Below are 16608 nucleotides of genomic sequence, written 5' to 3'. Positions count from 1 at the left end.
TCTTCATAGTCGTCTTCCTCCTTTTTATTTGTGATTTTTTTTCTTTAAACTATGATTCATATAATTATGTATATCATCATAAATATATGTATGTTCAACGACGATTCAATATCATGACGGGAAATGCTGAAACCAAAATGTACGGGAAAAATACATACCAGGTATGGAAAAAAGTTGCAGCTGAAGGCACACTTTGATTGCATACCAAAGGAATTGAGAGCGTGTAAAATGAAGTGAAAGAGATCCGTCGATCATACATTCATAGGTTGCCATAACACTTATTGATAAATAAGTGAACATTTCTGAAGATGTGATTGAATTTTATGCTCGCAGCCAGTCGTCGATGATGATGATGACGACAACAACAAACACGCAAAAGAATTCGACAGTTTTTCCATAACAAGAAAATTAAGTTGTTTAAGAAGGAAAGTAAAAGGTTGGGAATGCATAAACAAAAAACGGAATTATTCGTTACGGCACACACACACACAACAAAAATTAATAATAACCGGTTGCCAGGAAAATAAATATGGCCAATGCTTTGGGCAGATAGGAAAAGAACAGAGCAACAAAGAAGAAAAGCAACACGCGTAAAAGATTTTTGCGGCTGATGCTTGATACAAATTGAATAAAGTTATTAAAGCACCGTCCACTTGGTCGTCGCCAAAAGCAACGACAAATACACAAACGATTTCGCAATACCCAAAATACAGCAAAAATATATAAAATTAAATATATATGATTTTATCTATTTATCTAAAAATGATTTGTAGCGGTTTGGGTTTCATATTTAAAGTAGTTTGATATCAAAATCCAGTTTGCCATTTGAAAAAGCAATGGTGTATAAATTATTGTCTAAAATATATAATTAAAAACAAATGATTCTATTTATGAATTAAAATATATTCAGCAGGGTTCAGGCTTTCATTTGCCGGTCATTCGACAAGTGAAAATAAAGCGGTTGTTTAATTATAAACACAGATGTACGCGAAAACAGATATATATGTCCTATTAACACAGAAATATTAACATATCTTATTACTAAATACGAAAAATCCTTTATTAACTAATAGTTAATAACTATTAACAACCAATCATACTACGCATATTAAAATGAGTAGTAGTATTAGGATCGATGTTAATAGCGAGTAGTAGTATGTTTATTATCTATTAAGATGCCGAAGTTAATACGCGCCATTTGCAATTTTTCGTAAAAAAACAATATTTTGACCGATTCAATTTTTATCACATTTTTTTCTTATTTGTAATTTTTATTGAATTTTTTAATTTTTTATGAATTTTATTGGAATTTATTATTTATTAGAAAATTATTTTCGTTTTTTTCAAGAAGAAATTTATTTTGTTTTTGTTCGGGGACTTTGTAGATTGAGGGGTCGATTTTACACTTTTTTGGTCCAAAATTTGTGAAAAAACGTGGATGAGAAAAATATCGATTCTAAGGTAATTTTTCATGCTGATTCCGAATTTTTGGGTTTCAGGTCAAAAAAATCACATCTTGCGGGTTTTTGACCCCCCGACCCCCTTAAGGGGTGGGGGGACTTGGAGGGCAGATATTGCCAGATATTGCATTAAAAAGGCAAAAAAACATTATTTTTTATCTAGCCAAATGTGTATGGGGGGGTTTTTGGGGTTGAGGAATCCATTTTTGACATTTATTTTGCGATATGATAACGTTTTGATACGATTTCCATACAAAAACTGGCAAAAATGGTCGATTTTTTTACCTGAAACCCAGAAATTCGGCGTCAGCATGCCAAAAAACCATTAGAAAGTGTTTTTTCCAGATGCCCTCCGAGCCAATTTTTACAACATTTTCCATAGTCTCATAGTATTTGACCCCAAATGGGGGATCTTACTTTTTGTGAAAAAATCAGGGGTTGAGGGGTTATGACCCCTGACCCCCCTAGGGGGTCGAGGGAGTTGGAGGGCAGCTGACCCAAAAAATTGACCCACCCTAATATATATTTACAATGAATTGAAAATAAACTGATTTTGTTAGTGATGTGTAGCGACAACAGCATCGAGAAGAGTTGCCTGGGAGTAACAGTAATGTGGTGTGTAATTGATTAAGTGATTTCGTTTTCGAGCTTCCTGCACACAGAAAAACTGCAACAAAAACATAAACGCATCGTGTTTAGTGCTCAGTAAAGTAAAAAATGTGCGCGTTGTGTACAATGGGATTCCGAAAGGCGAATGGCATCACATTTAAACATGCACAAAGTAATGAAAACACATTGTGTGGATGCCCTTAGATGAGTGCAGTTTCTTCGTCTTTCATAGCAATCATTGATGCACCTATGCAGATTTATATTTTTTGTGGTTGATTCAAGTGAGCGCGCAACATCGAAAATAGAGAATCATTACGAAAATGAGACTAGAGAACTTGTTTTTTGTGTGTTTTAGTTCTAGTTAATCAGTTTCGTTTCTTGCACAAAAAGGAGTAAAAAAATTGGATAGGCCACGTAATTAAACAAATGATGGCTTTCCTTGAATTTTTAGCATTCTAGTTTTTGCACTTTCAAATAATAAATATTATACGAATTTAATGATGAATTTTGTCCTTTTTTCAGATGGCGATGGTGATGATGAGAGTAACGCATCGAAACGTCGAAGATCACGAACAAACTTCAACTCATGGCAATTAGAGGAATTGGAACGAGCTTTTGCAGCCAGTCATTATCCAGACGTGTTTATGCGTGAAGCTTTGGCCATGCGTTTGGATTTGAAGGAAAGTCGTGTTGCGGTAAGTGTCACAGAAATTTCATTTTCACCATGAAATATTTTTTAATAGATCTATAGAATGTAATGTGGTCAAGAAATCATGTACAAGATTGCACAAGCAAACACTTCACACTCTATACATATACAAATACAGCAATTATAGTGTAGTACGAAAAAAAAGAATATAATGTCTTGTGAAGTTGACTATCCGCCAAAAAAAACTCCCAAAAAAGTTTAGAATAATAACGTCATCTGTAGTTAATTACATACTCCACCTCAAAATATAGAGCATAAATACAACTAAATACATATTTAATTGAAGGCAATCACAGTTCCAAAGTGACATTAGTTCAGAATGGAAGCGAGTGAGAGAAAAAATACATTAATTTTAGTTGGAGATACGAATCAAAATACAAAAACCGAAATGAATGAAATGTAGAAATTAATACGTTAAATAATAATCACTTCCCACAAAAATGGTTCAGCCCGAAAAAAGTGTCTTTCATGTTCTCGGTGATTTGCACCATTGTTGAACACAATAACTACACGTACACATATTATGTATCGATCATTACCACACTATTACTCATATACGACTCGGGAAAAAAATTAAATGTAGTACCAACGAGCACCACATTTTGGCTACTTATTACCTGTGCAACAAAATAATTAACGAAACTCGAATAAAATACCAGCAAACTGATACGATCGGTAAAATGCACACATACATAAAAAAACGACCATTAATGGTTGTTGATGAAGATGAAGACATGCTTCACGTGTAATTCGGTAGGTGAAAAGGAATGAAAGTGGCAACCGAAGAACTTTTTGATGAACATTTTCATTTTAATTACATTGTCGTGTTTTCAGTTTATATGCATGTCGTCTTCCCCATGTTGACAAATACGACGAGTTACGAAATTTTCTGATGTTTCAATCAAATACCAACTGAAGTATAAAAAAATTACAGCAGTTCACTGTAGTGATAAAATTCATTTTATGATGACTTAAAGTTGAATTCCGTACTATGTACACAGACTGGAATTTTTTTTGCATATTTCGTGCACCATAATAAACTTAATCACATCATTTTCATTTTATGTGTTGCAAGCGAATTAAATTTGACCGAAAAAAACACATCCTTTATTTATCTTGTGAAATAATTTCGTTAGAAAAGTTCGTTGTGATTGTAAATTGAATTCAATGGAAATTATTCTTTCTTCTCTCTCTCTCTCTCTCTCTCTCTCTCTCTCACACAGTAACGCAAAAAATTCAAAGTCTTTTCCTGTCTATAACACGATAATTACTTATTTACATAAAAGTCGGCAATTCAGACATAATAATCAATCAAATCTTATAACCAAATTAAACAAAAATTCAAATTTAGCTACCAAAAGAAAGTTTAATCGCAAAGGAAGCAATAGCAGAACACAATGGACGAATCGACTATTCTACTAAAAGCAATAACAACACTAAAAAAACAAATGGGAAACAGTTAGTAATTTTCGACGATAATAAAACATAACGTGAGGTGATTATTTGCCTGGTGAAATTTTGATGTGTGCATTTATGTGATCGGTTGTTCTTTTTGTGTATTGTGTGCCGACGACTCTCTATCGTGTGTTTATGTTTGTAAATGTCAACCCTCGCCACATGTGGTCAAAATTCAGATATAGTGCGATAGAAAGCAGCCAAAACTACAGAGTATAACAGTTAAGTGGTGTGTTATTCATGTCCGCACATTAGATGAATGTGGTATGTTAATGAAAAAAATTCTCGAAATTAAATAGAATGTGGCTAATGGCTCGTATAACATGTATGTGTGTGTGTGTGTGTATTTCCATTCTCTATTTTGACAGGCGCTACGAATTTAATTGGGTTCCTTCATAAATAAATGTACAGAAAAACAAATACGAGTCGACTTATCTTCATTTATTTATTCGGTTGCGAGTGCAAATCTCACCTTTGTTTCTAGCCTTTTCTGTGCTAAAAATATCTTCAAATTACTCAAGAGCCTATCGACATGAGCACTGCCAAAAAATTAAATATTTACAACCCTTTCCAAACGATGAAATAAACTATTTTGGTTCATCCTGTGTACTGCAAAACTTGTCGACGAAGCAGGTTTCTACATGTGGCGAATGTGTGTTTTCATTAGTTTTAATTTGAATCGAGCCAATCTCAGATGTATAATAAATAAATCGGTGTCGCAAAGCGTCAAATAGAAAAATTATTACACGTTGCCATCCGTTGTTACTGATCTTCAACACACACTGAGAGAGAGAGAGATAGAGAGATAGAGAGAGAGAGAGAGAGAGATAGAGAGAGAGAGAAAGAGAGAAGTACAAATGTTATAATATGCGTATGAGATTTTCTGTTTGCGTTGCAATGCATACGTTACAAAAGGCAACACAAAATTATGCGCTAACAGAAAAATTCCACTGAGACTGATTGAAACTAATCTAATACAATATATTTGAGACGTACCGTACTTTTCTTTGCTTAGCCATTTTTGTTTGACGTGCTTTAGAGAAGGGAAACTTGCAAAGGCAGAGGCGCATAAAAACAGAGAGACCCTTTTAAACGAAATTATACGCAGGCCGATTACACATCGTTTTAGTCGTGATACCATCATCGAATATAACATATGGTTGAGATTTCGGGGTTCGTTTTTCTTTCGGGTGAAACTGTATGTTTACTTGTATGGTTGAACTGTGAAAAACGGATGAACATAAGTAGTGAACATAAAACACAATCAAAGTCAAGTCCCATGGTAGTTATGAGTCCTTTTTCTGGTTTGCACTGAGGGCACAAACGACAAAATCAAACAAATCACACATCTATACGAAAGACTGAAAACAGTGGGAGAGAGGAACAGATTTCGTGCAGAGCGAAGAGCAATCGAGAGCATTCGCCAAATACTATATTAAGTGCTTGTCAATACTCGATTCTTTGTGGTTTTATTTGGTTGCTTTGTCGTTGATCAAGCAAACATGCCCAATACATCCATTGAAATTCTTCAGAATGAGCATTTTGTTGGAATCAAATGTCATAAGTCGGCTGATAATCGATTTTCAGCTTCTCCCGCTTTGCCTTTTGTACCTCTGTCCTTCTTTCACATACTAGCAATCGAATTAAGGCAATGTGATGATACAATTGCCTCCTTTAATGGCCTCCAAACTGAGAAAACGAGATAAGCTATAATAACATGCACATTTCGTTTCGATTGCGTTACGTTTTTATTTACTTTCTAATCGTGTCATTTTTTTGCTTAGTTGAATCATTTTATTCGTGTTTTTTTATTGCGGTTTGACACAAATGCTCCTGTTTGCTTACAAACGCCTATTTTTCTATTACACATTACGGCTCTATGTTTTCATTTCACTTTGTTCTTTTCCGTTAACATTTTCATTCGATAACTTTTGATTATGTATCTTTTGTTGTATTATTTGTTTCGTTTAATGTGAATCATTGAATGTAAGCACGATACAGCGATCTGTGTGGGAGTGGAAATGTGACAGACCATTCATATGAAAGGTTTCAGGCAAAGAGGGAAGAAGCCCAAACAGCTAAAGCAATAAAACACATTAAATGGCTTGCACACACAAATCGCAACTTGCAATGCATACCAATTCGAATTGGTTCAAAGAAACCATTAGATTCTTCGACACATGTGCATATTTTCACCATTTCAATCGAACATTTTGTTAATATGGTGTGCAAAATATAATTCATGATACCATGATGCGCTTTTGATCTCCGTCAGAAATTGGTAAATGGGCAAAGAAAAATGTGACCGTACAATCAAAACAAGCCATTAGTTTAAATAAATGGTTAGTTCACAATCACAATTGAGTGTCTACCTATCAAACAAGAGAAAGAGAGAGAGAGCGAACGAGCGAGTTCGTGATATTCCAACTTGCTTTGTTTCGGACATTTTTTCCAAACCGACATTAGACTTATATCATGTCGCAATTAAAATCTTGTTTTCGTGTATAGCGTTTTGTATCCGAAAAATATTTATACGTGCAGGCGTCTCTCGCTTATGCTGTTGTGCGAGGTTTTTTTTTTGTTATCTTTTTTCAACAATAACATCGATTATACCACATAGTTTATTTTATAGTATTTCACCGTCGGAACTCTTTCCACCATTTTAATTGAGGTTTTGTTATGTGTGTGCAGACTCTGTGCGCTATTATACCGACAAAGTCATTCATCAAATTAATAACACTGCCAACTCAAAACTGTCTCTGTACCCATTATGATCGAAAATAACTTAATCATTAAAGTTGTTTGCGTTGTTGTTCTCTTTTTTTGCTTTTTGCTTTGCATGATTGAAATTTATGATCATATCGCGGTTGTCAGTTTGTATATGTACAGATTTCAATTGCCTTTAATTGCAATAGATATCTTATTGCACATGATTTTCTTTTAAATCACGACTCTTGAATTTGTTGAAACATATTTCCTTCATAATATCAACCATATTTTTTGGAATTTGTTTCGAAAATAGTTTTTTTTTTAAATATATTTAAATGATGTATTTTCTGTTTGCTTTGCAACATTTTGTGTTCATTTTATGGGCTTTATGATTCAAAAGATGAGGAGAAGAAAAAAACGTTATTGTAAATGAAATGATGCGTAAAAACAATAATAAAGGAAATTAAAATTGCCTAACCGACGAAAGTATATGAACCCAATAAAATAATTTGCGTTTTCAATTGAAACGATGAGGTTATTGATGGTGAAAATCAAACGGTAACCACGTATGCGCCTCAAATATACAAATATACATAAACACCATCTATTCGTCTCTTCAACGATCCATGGAACGCACTCTCAAACAAGCGACTGATTTTCTTCTTTAACCTTTATGTATATACTGTATACAAACATCACTTGCTCCGCCCATAAATTACTACTACACCAAGTAGAAGGCAACAACACATTGGCGTACGGGTGTCAACACATACATATCCAGACACGTCGGTTCTTGGTTCATATATTATGGTTTTTGCATGGACAATCGAATTGCTACACTATGTGCTCTTCATTATGCAGTGTGAATATGAAAATAAACAAGCATATTGATATCACTAGACAGAAAATGTGTACTCCATATTCTGTCACAAACATATCAAGAAACAATCTAACCAAAACTGTTAGTTACCTTCTTACACACAGACTGAATAGTTTATCAATTTTTTATTTCAATTTATTATATGCATTTATACTGAATTTAAATAAATCTGATGGTGAGACAAAGAGAAATATTCATTTCTACCAGTTTTTTTTATTTTTTCAATCTCTGGTAAAACAAGTCATAACTTTTCCTCTTTGGATCAAATGATAAAAATTCATTAGGAGTAATTTGCGAGTTAAGCAGAAAAAAAGAAACCAGGAATGCTATGGATTCAATTCAGTACAAAGTTTTTACATTGCATTCGTATAAAGTCGGCGGTCATAATTGGCAACATTACTTGATTATATGACCACATAATGTTTGCATAGATGTGGAGAAAAAACAAGTTGGATTAGAATGATAAAAAAAAGAAAATGACATTGGTAAATGGCACTTGGTGATGCTACTACATTACAAATACATACGGATTTTATGAGCAATGAAGTTTCACCTACATGAAGAGCATAATAGGAACACCGAAAATTGCTCTCATACGCACATATAATAGACACATACTATACCCGTTTCTTTTCAATTTTGTACATGCTGATATCGATTTACTCGAGGCAATATCATTACACACCTTTTTGGTCTGATCTGTTTCATACCTCTTTCACTCATCCACTTGGTCGCTTGTTCTTTCTATTGTTTAACACGTTGGATGCTTCATTGAAAAGGTTCGCTTGTCTGGCACAATCAAAGTCAGTTAAAACCACAGTGCAGTCGAACCGGGAAAAAACGTTTACTGCACTGAAAATGTTACGGCAACAGAAATCTGAAATTGGATCAATAAACGTATGTTCTTGTGGCCGTTGTTTCTAGATTCATCCCTCTTGAATTATTCGACTCATTGCGAGAAAAAAAATCTTTTCGCTTTCAGACATGTAGATAAGTCGAAATCGAGCATTGCTCTATGGTATCAAGTTTTTAAACGAAAAAAAAGAGAAACAAAATAATAAAACCAACCACACCAACAACATATAAAATAGCTAACGTTAAACTTTTTCGTGAAGTGCTTGCCATATACACTAAATTAGACGGAAATCGGATGGATCATTTCTAATTGAAATTTATAGTTTCCATTTTCCACTTGACTTCCACTTGCAGTCAGTATGGGTTTATTTATCATTAGTTCCAAACCGAGTGTAATTAGGTCATACATTATTAGGATATAATGGAATGTGGTCTCTTTGCGCATCACGTGATGACATTTTTCCTTGCTTTGATTAATAAGTTTTTTGTGAAACATGCTAATTCGATAGTTGAACGACCATGTAGTTTACCACATTGCACTATGTTTTGACAAATGAAGACTAATAATGTGGTTAATTTGATGTCTAATTTGCAGGTTTGGTTTCAAAATAGACGTGCAAAATGGAGAAAGAAAGAGCATACCAAGAAAGGTCCAGGTCGGCCAGCTCACAATGCACACCCGCAATCGTGCTCGGGCGAACCAATTCCACCAAATGAACTTAAAGCTAAAGAAAAGTGAGTAAACATAGCTATTACGTGTTTTATTTTTACCACGATCTCTTTTCTCCCACTATTATTTTCTATCACCTTTTTTAAGATCATTGGTTTTGAAAAATTCATTAACCTAATCATGTGTTTTTCTTTCCATTTTGTTTCTATTTTTTTCTAACAAATAGAGCTCGTCGCAAAAAGAAATTGTCCAAAGCTCTGGAGCGCCAAGCACGAAAATTACGCGCTAAAGGTATTACCGTTGACATCGAAACACTGAAAGCAGAATACTTGGCTCAGCATCGAATTAACAGTGAATCGGATTTGGAAGATGATGACATTCAAATTGATGTTGTCGGTGAGGTTAGTGATGACGATGAGCCAGAAGATTGTTCAATGGTGCGACGCGATAGCACGGATGGTCGTGAAAGTAGTGGTGACAGTGATGCACCAAAGATTAGCATCCGATCGAATCCCTTTAGTATAGAGTCATTACTATACAATAATACGTGAGATTTCACTACCCCACAACAAAACACATCAACGAAATGGTTGGAGATTTTTCGCACGCAATCTCTCATACAAACCAAAACCGATTGCCACTCCAAGCATAGTACAGATTAATGCCAACAACAAGATGAAGAAAATGTGTAAAGAACAGGAACAAGATATATCATTTACTTAGCCATCGTGATATGTAGAGGACCATTGATTATATTCTTACCGATTTTGTCGAGAGACCAAGATATTTTTTCCCCTTCATTTGAAATTATCACGTTTTATCTGTTGCAAAGCTAATTTTACTTTTATATTTTTGTTTTATTTTTCTTCTTTTCAATGAAATTGGACTCTTCAAATCACGTGAGAAACCGCATTTTATTAACTTGCTAAAGAAGTTAAGTTTTAAAATCGATCCATTGAATTATAGATTACACTTTTCAGAGAAGGGTAAATCACAAATTGTGATTCACAATTTAGAAATGAATCGTTGCGGTGAAAGAGTAGCTCTTATTTTTCTCCAAATAATACTGCAACATGAAGTTTTTTTCACACGGTTTATTTGTTGTAATACAACAAATAAACTATTCATAAAAAACTTTATGTTGCAGTATTATTTGGAGAAAAATAAGAGCTACTCTTTCGCCGCAACGATTCATTTCTAAATTGTGAATCACAATTTGTGATTTACCCTTCTCTGAAAAGTGTAATCTATAATTGAATCGTTGCGGCGAAACAGTAGCTCTTATTTTTCTCCAAATAATACTGCAACATGAAGTTTTTTTCACACGGTTTATTTGTTGTAATACAACAAATAAACTATTCATAAAAAACTTTATGTTGCAGTATTATTTGGAGAAAAATAAGAGCTACTCTTTCGCCGCAACGATTCAATTCAGTATTATTTGGAGAAAAATAAGAGCTACTGTTTCGCCGCAACGATTCAAATATATGTAATGTAAATACGTATTGAAACTCCTATTCAAAAGTTTAAGCATGTAGTGTAGAGACGATTTTTTGGTGCGTATAAGTTAAACTCAAACTGAAGCGTAGAGAACATCGACTTACGCGTGTGCTCTCGCACACAATATGAGATCGAATCCTGAATGCTTTATTCTCAGTAATTTAAATTGGTAAAAACGTAGTAAAATGAGAGAGGGAGAGAGAGAGAGAAACGCGAATTCAATTGCAATATAATTATTATTATGAAGATTTAAAACTTAAATTTAGTATTTATTTGAAGAAATTTTTGAAAGAAGCATTCTGTGAATATAATTTCATCTTGATTTTCCTATTACTTATAACACTATATATCTTAATTAAATGTACAAGAAAATGAATAAAACAATGTAAGATATACTGAATTAAGCGTTCACACATTTATTGCATTTATTTCAATTCTAATTGGCTCTTATCGTCTCTGCTTTGACTTTCATCAGTTGAACGTCATTTTATATGAAAAGCACTGAGTGAAACTTCTTATTTTTATGTTTAGTTTGAACTGGAATGATCCAATAAAATCATAAGAAAAATTTAATGAGAAAAAAAAGAAAAAATATCATATCAAGACTCTATTCATATAAACTATACTATCTGTAAATATATTTGCCCATTGAAAAAAAGAGAGTACACAGAAAGAAAAAATGTGGTCTTTTTAATTCAATTTTGGTAGATTTAATATAAAATCAACCAACAACGAATTAAATTTACCATTTTTGACATCTCTGAGGCATATTTCTCAAAAGAGACTATCAGTTTAATAAGTTTTACCAATTGCTTCATTTCATTCACCAAATTCATGAGCTAGCGTCATCTGTGGTTTCGAAAAGTTGGTAAATGTAATGAAGCAGTTGGTAAAACTTATTCAACAAATAGTCACTTTTGAAAAATATACCTCAGAAATGTCAAAAATGGTAAATTTAATTCGTTGTTGGTTAATTTTATATTAAATCTACCAAAATTGAATTAAAAATACCACATTTTTTCTTTCTGTGTAATGCATATTTATCTTTTAGTTTGTCTTCAAACACGGCCACACATATTGATTGTAGCCAATTACAAATAGTAAACGAAACATCGAAAACATAGAGAAAATTATTCAGTTTCTTTGTGAAAGCAGTAGATTTTATTGAAAAACCAATTTACAATAGTATATGAAGTTACGGCAAAATAATGTAAGGAAAATAAACAAAAATTATTACTTATTATTATCATTTAGAATTGAAAGACAACAAAATATGCGACAAAAGAAAAGTTTATTGATTGATACCAATAAAGTAAAACTATTCAAACAAAATTCTTTTGATTCAATTTTATATTTTTTATTGTTCTTTCTTTCTCTTAAGAATTTAATTCAAATTTTCAAGGATATTCGAATGGATATGTGAATGAGGTAAGAAAACGGAAAACTGAATCGTCGAACTTACAACCTGTTTCAAGTTAATTCCTTTTATTTTTTGTTTTGTTGTTTTTGTTAAACGTCTTCTGAAACAAACAAGGTCTGTTTAAAATAATATATGTAAAGCACCTGAGCATATAACAATTTGCTGTCGACATAGAACTGCTCCACAAAGTCTGGCACAATTTTTTCTATTAAATTTTCTCATCGCCATAAATAATAATTTAAATGATTCTGAACAACAAAAAGCGCATCTTCTTTACACCTATTTTTTTCTCCTTCATGTAATAGTTTATGAAGCATTAAATTTGGCTCATAAACATCGAATTCTTTCTTTTTTGCTAAGTTATTTATAGTTTCTTACATGATTTTTCTTTTTTTTAATTCTCTCTTTCTGTGTCAGATTTTTCTGCCTCTAACATGGCAACACATTAAACGGTATTAATCTGTGGCTGTTAGTCTTCTGTATTCTCTCTCTATCTCTATCTCTCTCTCTCTCTCTCTCTGTTCTCCGAAACGTAAGATTCATATGAATAAAGCCAAGGAGCCAAAGTGAAGAATAAGCATAAGAAATTTGTTATAGTATTGAAGCGTTTTTGTGTTGTTGAAATGAGACATCAAAATGTTTACGATTATGATTTTCATAAATAATTTTTTGACTCATCATTCAGGTATCAGCCAAGATTTGTTCACATTGATGATTCTTAATTTTGGGATTTAAATGCGAAGAGAAAACGAAAAACTTATTGAATACGATTGAAGCAATAATACCCCAATAATGAACTAGAATTTGTGTTCAAATTATCGATTGAAAAGACATCTATACCGATGGCAATACCCATTTTAAAATTGAATAGACCAATGCAATACAATAACGTTCAACTTTCTTTTCACACATAAACGCTATCTAAAATTTATATTTTGAAAAGTAAATGTAAGGTGCTATTTATTGCGTTTCATGAATGAATAATACATCTAAAGTCATATTGAAAAGGTAACAAAAACACATAAATTAGCTAGACCATTGAGCAAAACATCAAAACAAACACCGAGAATTCCAGAACCGTAGGACGAAAAAGAGCAAACAATGTTGCATTTTATGTGTATATGTGGTATAATTTCTACTCAAATTTTTTTAACAGACATCGAAATTGCTTTACTTTCAAAAAAGTATCCCTTTTTCTGAACGAACTTTCATTCATTAAACGATGCACTTAATTAAATGGTTTTCGGCATGTCATAAAAATATTTAAATACATCATTTGAAACATTCAAAAACTATCTCAACAGAGCAAAACGCATCTGAAAGTTTAATAATCAAAGCCGCTTCTTTCGTCACAAATTTACAGATAAATAAAAAATATGAATAAATTTGGTGTTAAACGTTTATGATTTCGGTGTGAAAACAGGATTGGGTTTTAATTTTTTAATAGAATATTTCGTAAAAGAGAGCGACCGTTTATGAAAAACAAATCTGACAAAAGAGAGACATAAATTCAAGATTATTTGAATTTATGATAATTAATTTGTGTGTTTGGAAATGCGTTGTATTTCATTTTATCTTCTTTTTTTCCAAAAGCAAAGTGATTTTGTGTAGCCGCCTTTGGTTGAAATGTTGAAAGAAAAAAATTAAATGTTGAATATATTCCGAAATGTGTCGTATTCATGCTGTGCGCTAGTTATAAATGGTTCGACGGCAAATATTTGCTGTTAAAGTAGCCAACAGTTTAATTTCGATGTAAGCAAGGAACAAAGAAAATAAAGAGAGAGAGAGAGAGAAACAAGTGAATAACCAGATTGAAATGCATCCCAACTTGTTTCCACATTCAATCGTTCATAATTCAATTTCATAAATAAAACCAGGAATAAGCGCACACCATACAGGTAAAATATAACCTGGCATACGCACATTTCTAATAGCTTGTGACCCGATAGTATATGCATGGAATGTCAATAATAGTAAAATTTATGACGACTCTATTGAATATGGTGTAATTAATGCGATTTAGAAATTAATTTTTCCACCATGTTTTTTGTGTTATGTTTCTTTTTTGAAGCGGAGGTCGGACGAGTCAGGGGACTATATTAAATGTGAAACATGCGCATCAATATCGTTTTGAACATGCATACTAAATGAATAATGATGATGATGGCGCATGATGGCGTATTAAATGCGACCGATTCCAATTCGAATCTAATTTAATGAACACATTCCGTAGTTTGTGTAATTATGCATTCATGAATGGTATGTATACGATATACGATGTGCTTAAGCTTACGCAGACAGAAATACTGCAATCGATTTTTGAATGTAAAATCGATTGAAATTTTTTAAAATTTAATTTTTCACCATACTTGATTTTCACATTTAATTTTCATCTTCTATACGATAATTTTAAATCAAACAATTTTCAAACTAAAACTCTAAAGCCATTAAATGCAAAATCGTTTTTTGTTCGATTTGAAACTAATAAACTAAATAGCTGTACATTGAAATGGGCTTCTGTGTTGTTCAAACACAGGTACACGTGTTTCAAATGCCATTTTGATCAATTTAATTATTGCCAATTTCCATCATTAAATCTACGTTGATTTAAATGTGTGTGTTGAAGATGTAATGTGTTAACATAATTGCACAATGATTTCTCTGTTTAAACTGAACTGTTCAGTTTGAATAATATGACAACACATATACAAGCCAAGCAGTTATACATGGAAGAATGAAACAAGCAAAAATGAGTACCAAACATAAATCGCGTAAAATGAACGGAAACAGCGGTAGCCAGAGTTCAGCAAAAAAGATTATAAAATAAAATACAACCGGTCATATTTCACGCTCACATTAATAGTATGCAATTAATAAAATGAGACAATGTGTGTGTGTATGTTGACTAGTAAGCCAACTCGAATGTCATCTGCTAGGATGTCTTGAATAATGCTGATAATAAGGAACTCAGATTTTGTGAGAATATAATACAACGAAGCCCGTACCAATTTACGTATTCCGATGAATTAACATATAAATTCGGTTTCTATCACTCGAAACAAAATGAAAATAGCAAATTATGATATATTTTTTTTTCGCCAAAAACTCTCAACCAGACTGTTCAACATAAAATTCATAAAAGCCAAGAAAAGGTGAGAAGAACGTAGTGATTGTCGAACGAAAAAAAATGAAAATGAATAAAACTAGAATGAGCACAGAAATTACATTTACATAAATATTAATTATTCCATATTTTTCAGTAGACTTTGGTAAATTTTCGAAATGGCTACAGGAACGGCAACAGCATCAACAGCAAATTCAATTAAAATCAGTTAATAAAAATGTGCGTGTGATTGATAAATAGCTTTATTTTCTCTTCGTGCTTTCTTCTCTACATTGGCGTTTCTTGTTTGGGTTTTGTTTTCAACCGCTTCGTATTTTTGCAGACTGTGTATTGTCTAGATGCATGCTCATCGATTAAGGCACGAAATAAGGAATGTAAATAAAGTCTAGGGGCAAATCACCATTTGCAAATATTCTGTATTTGCAAAAAATTTGCGTATTTCCGAAGATATTTGCAAGTTTTTTAATATTTGTACACATTTGCAAATATTTGCCCTGATTTAAGACATTTGTATACACATGATTTACGACATTGTGTACTTGACTGTGTAAATCAAAGGGGTGCCCTATCAGAACAAATAAGTAAACGACAGTCAGCGCCGTGTACGTCATAGTGGTGAGATGCGTAAACATGCAATTGATGAATAGATGGCAGTCGTCAATTTCAACATTATATGTGGAGTATAGTTAAAAGCAAAATCCAAACAAAGAATAAGCCGGCATATAATTATTTTATGTGTTTGAATTGCTAAAATATAAATAAAAAAATTATTTATTCTCAAAAAATGTGTTGTACATTTTTCTTTCGTTAAAAAATTAACATTCGATATCATATATGATATTTATCTCAACAGTAAAGTACCCAAAGTGTGAATAAAAGTTTTTGATGTCACCCATACAGATCGATATAATGTGCCGAAAAAATAATTTTGTGAAAATAAAGGCTGCCCTAATGACCCCATAAGGGCAGGGGAGTACCCCACCATGTCAAAATTTGGTCGGATCAAAAAATAATGTTCTACAAAGTTGTTCAGAATGACGAGAGAAATTTTTTATGACCCCTGCCTCCCAAGTCCCTCCACCCCCCAGGGGGGTCGGGGGTCATAACCCCTTAACCCATAATTTTTTTCACTCGAAACCTCGAAATTCAGAATCAGCATCTCAAATTACCCTAGAAATGATATTCGCCTTGAGCCCATTCACTCCAAGTCTCCCAAT

At 32.7% G+C, this 16608-nt stretch overlaps 1 protein-coding gene across 2 annotated transcripts in view; it reads left to right on the top strand.

Annotated features, from left to right (window-relative positions):
* The window catches only part of LOC116342481 (homeobox protein unc-4-like), a 44949-nt gene extending 34517 nt beyond the window's left edge, over positions 1-10432 (top strand). For both annotated transcript variants that reach the window (XM_031770119.1, XM_031770118.1), the window contains 3 exons: positions 2592-2764; positions 9273-9412; positions 9574-10432. In XM_031770119.1, coding sequence (XP_031625979.1) covers positions 2592-2764; positions 9273-9412; positions 9574-9898 — 638 coding nt within the window. In that variant the 3' untranslated portion in view covers positions 9899-10432. The remainder of the gene's footprint in view (positions 1-2591; positions 2765-9272; positions 9413-9573) is intronic.
* Positions 10433-16608: the final 6176 nt, after the last annotated feature.

This window comes from Contarinia nasturtii, unplaced genomic scaffold (assembly GCF_009176525.2).
Source record: "Contarinia nasturtii isolate CC-2019 unplaced genomic scaffold, AAFC_CNas_1.1 Cnas_scaffold_864, whole genome shotgun sequence".
NCBI classification, from domain to species: Eukaryota; Metazoa; Arthropoda; class Insecta; order Diptera; family Cecidomyiidae; genus Contarinia; species Contarinia nasturtii.
Note: the sequence above shows the minus strand (reverse complement) of the source record. Positions and strands in the feature narration are given on the sequence as shown.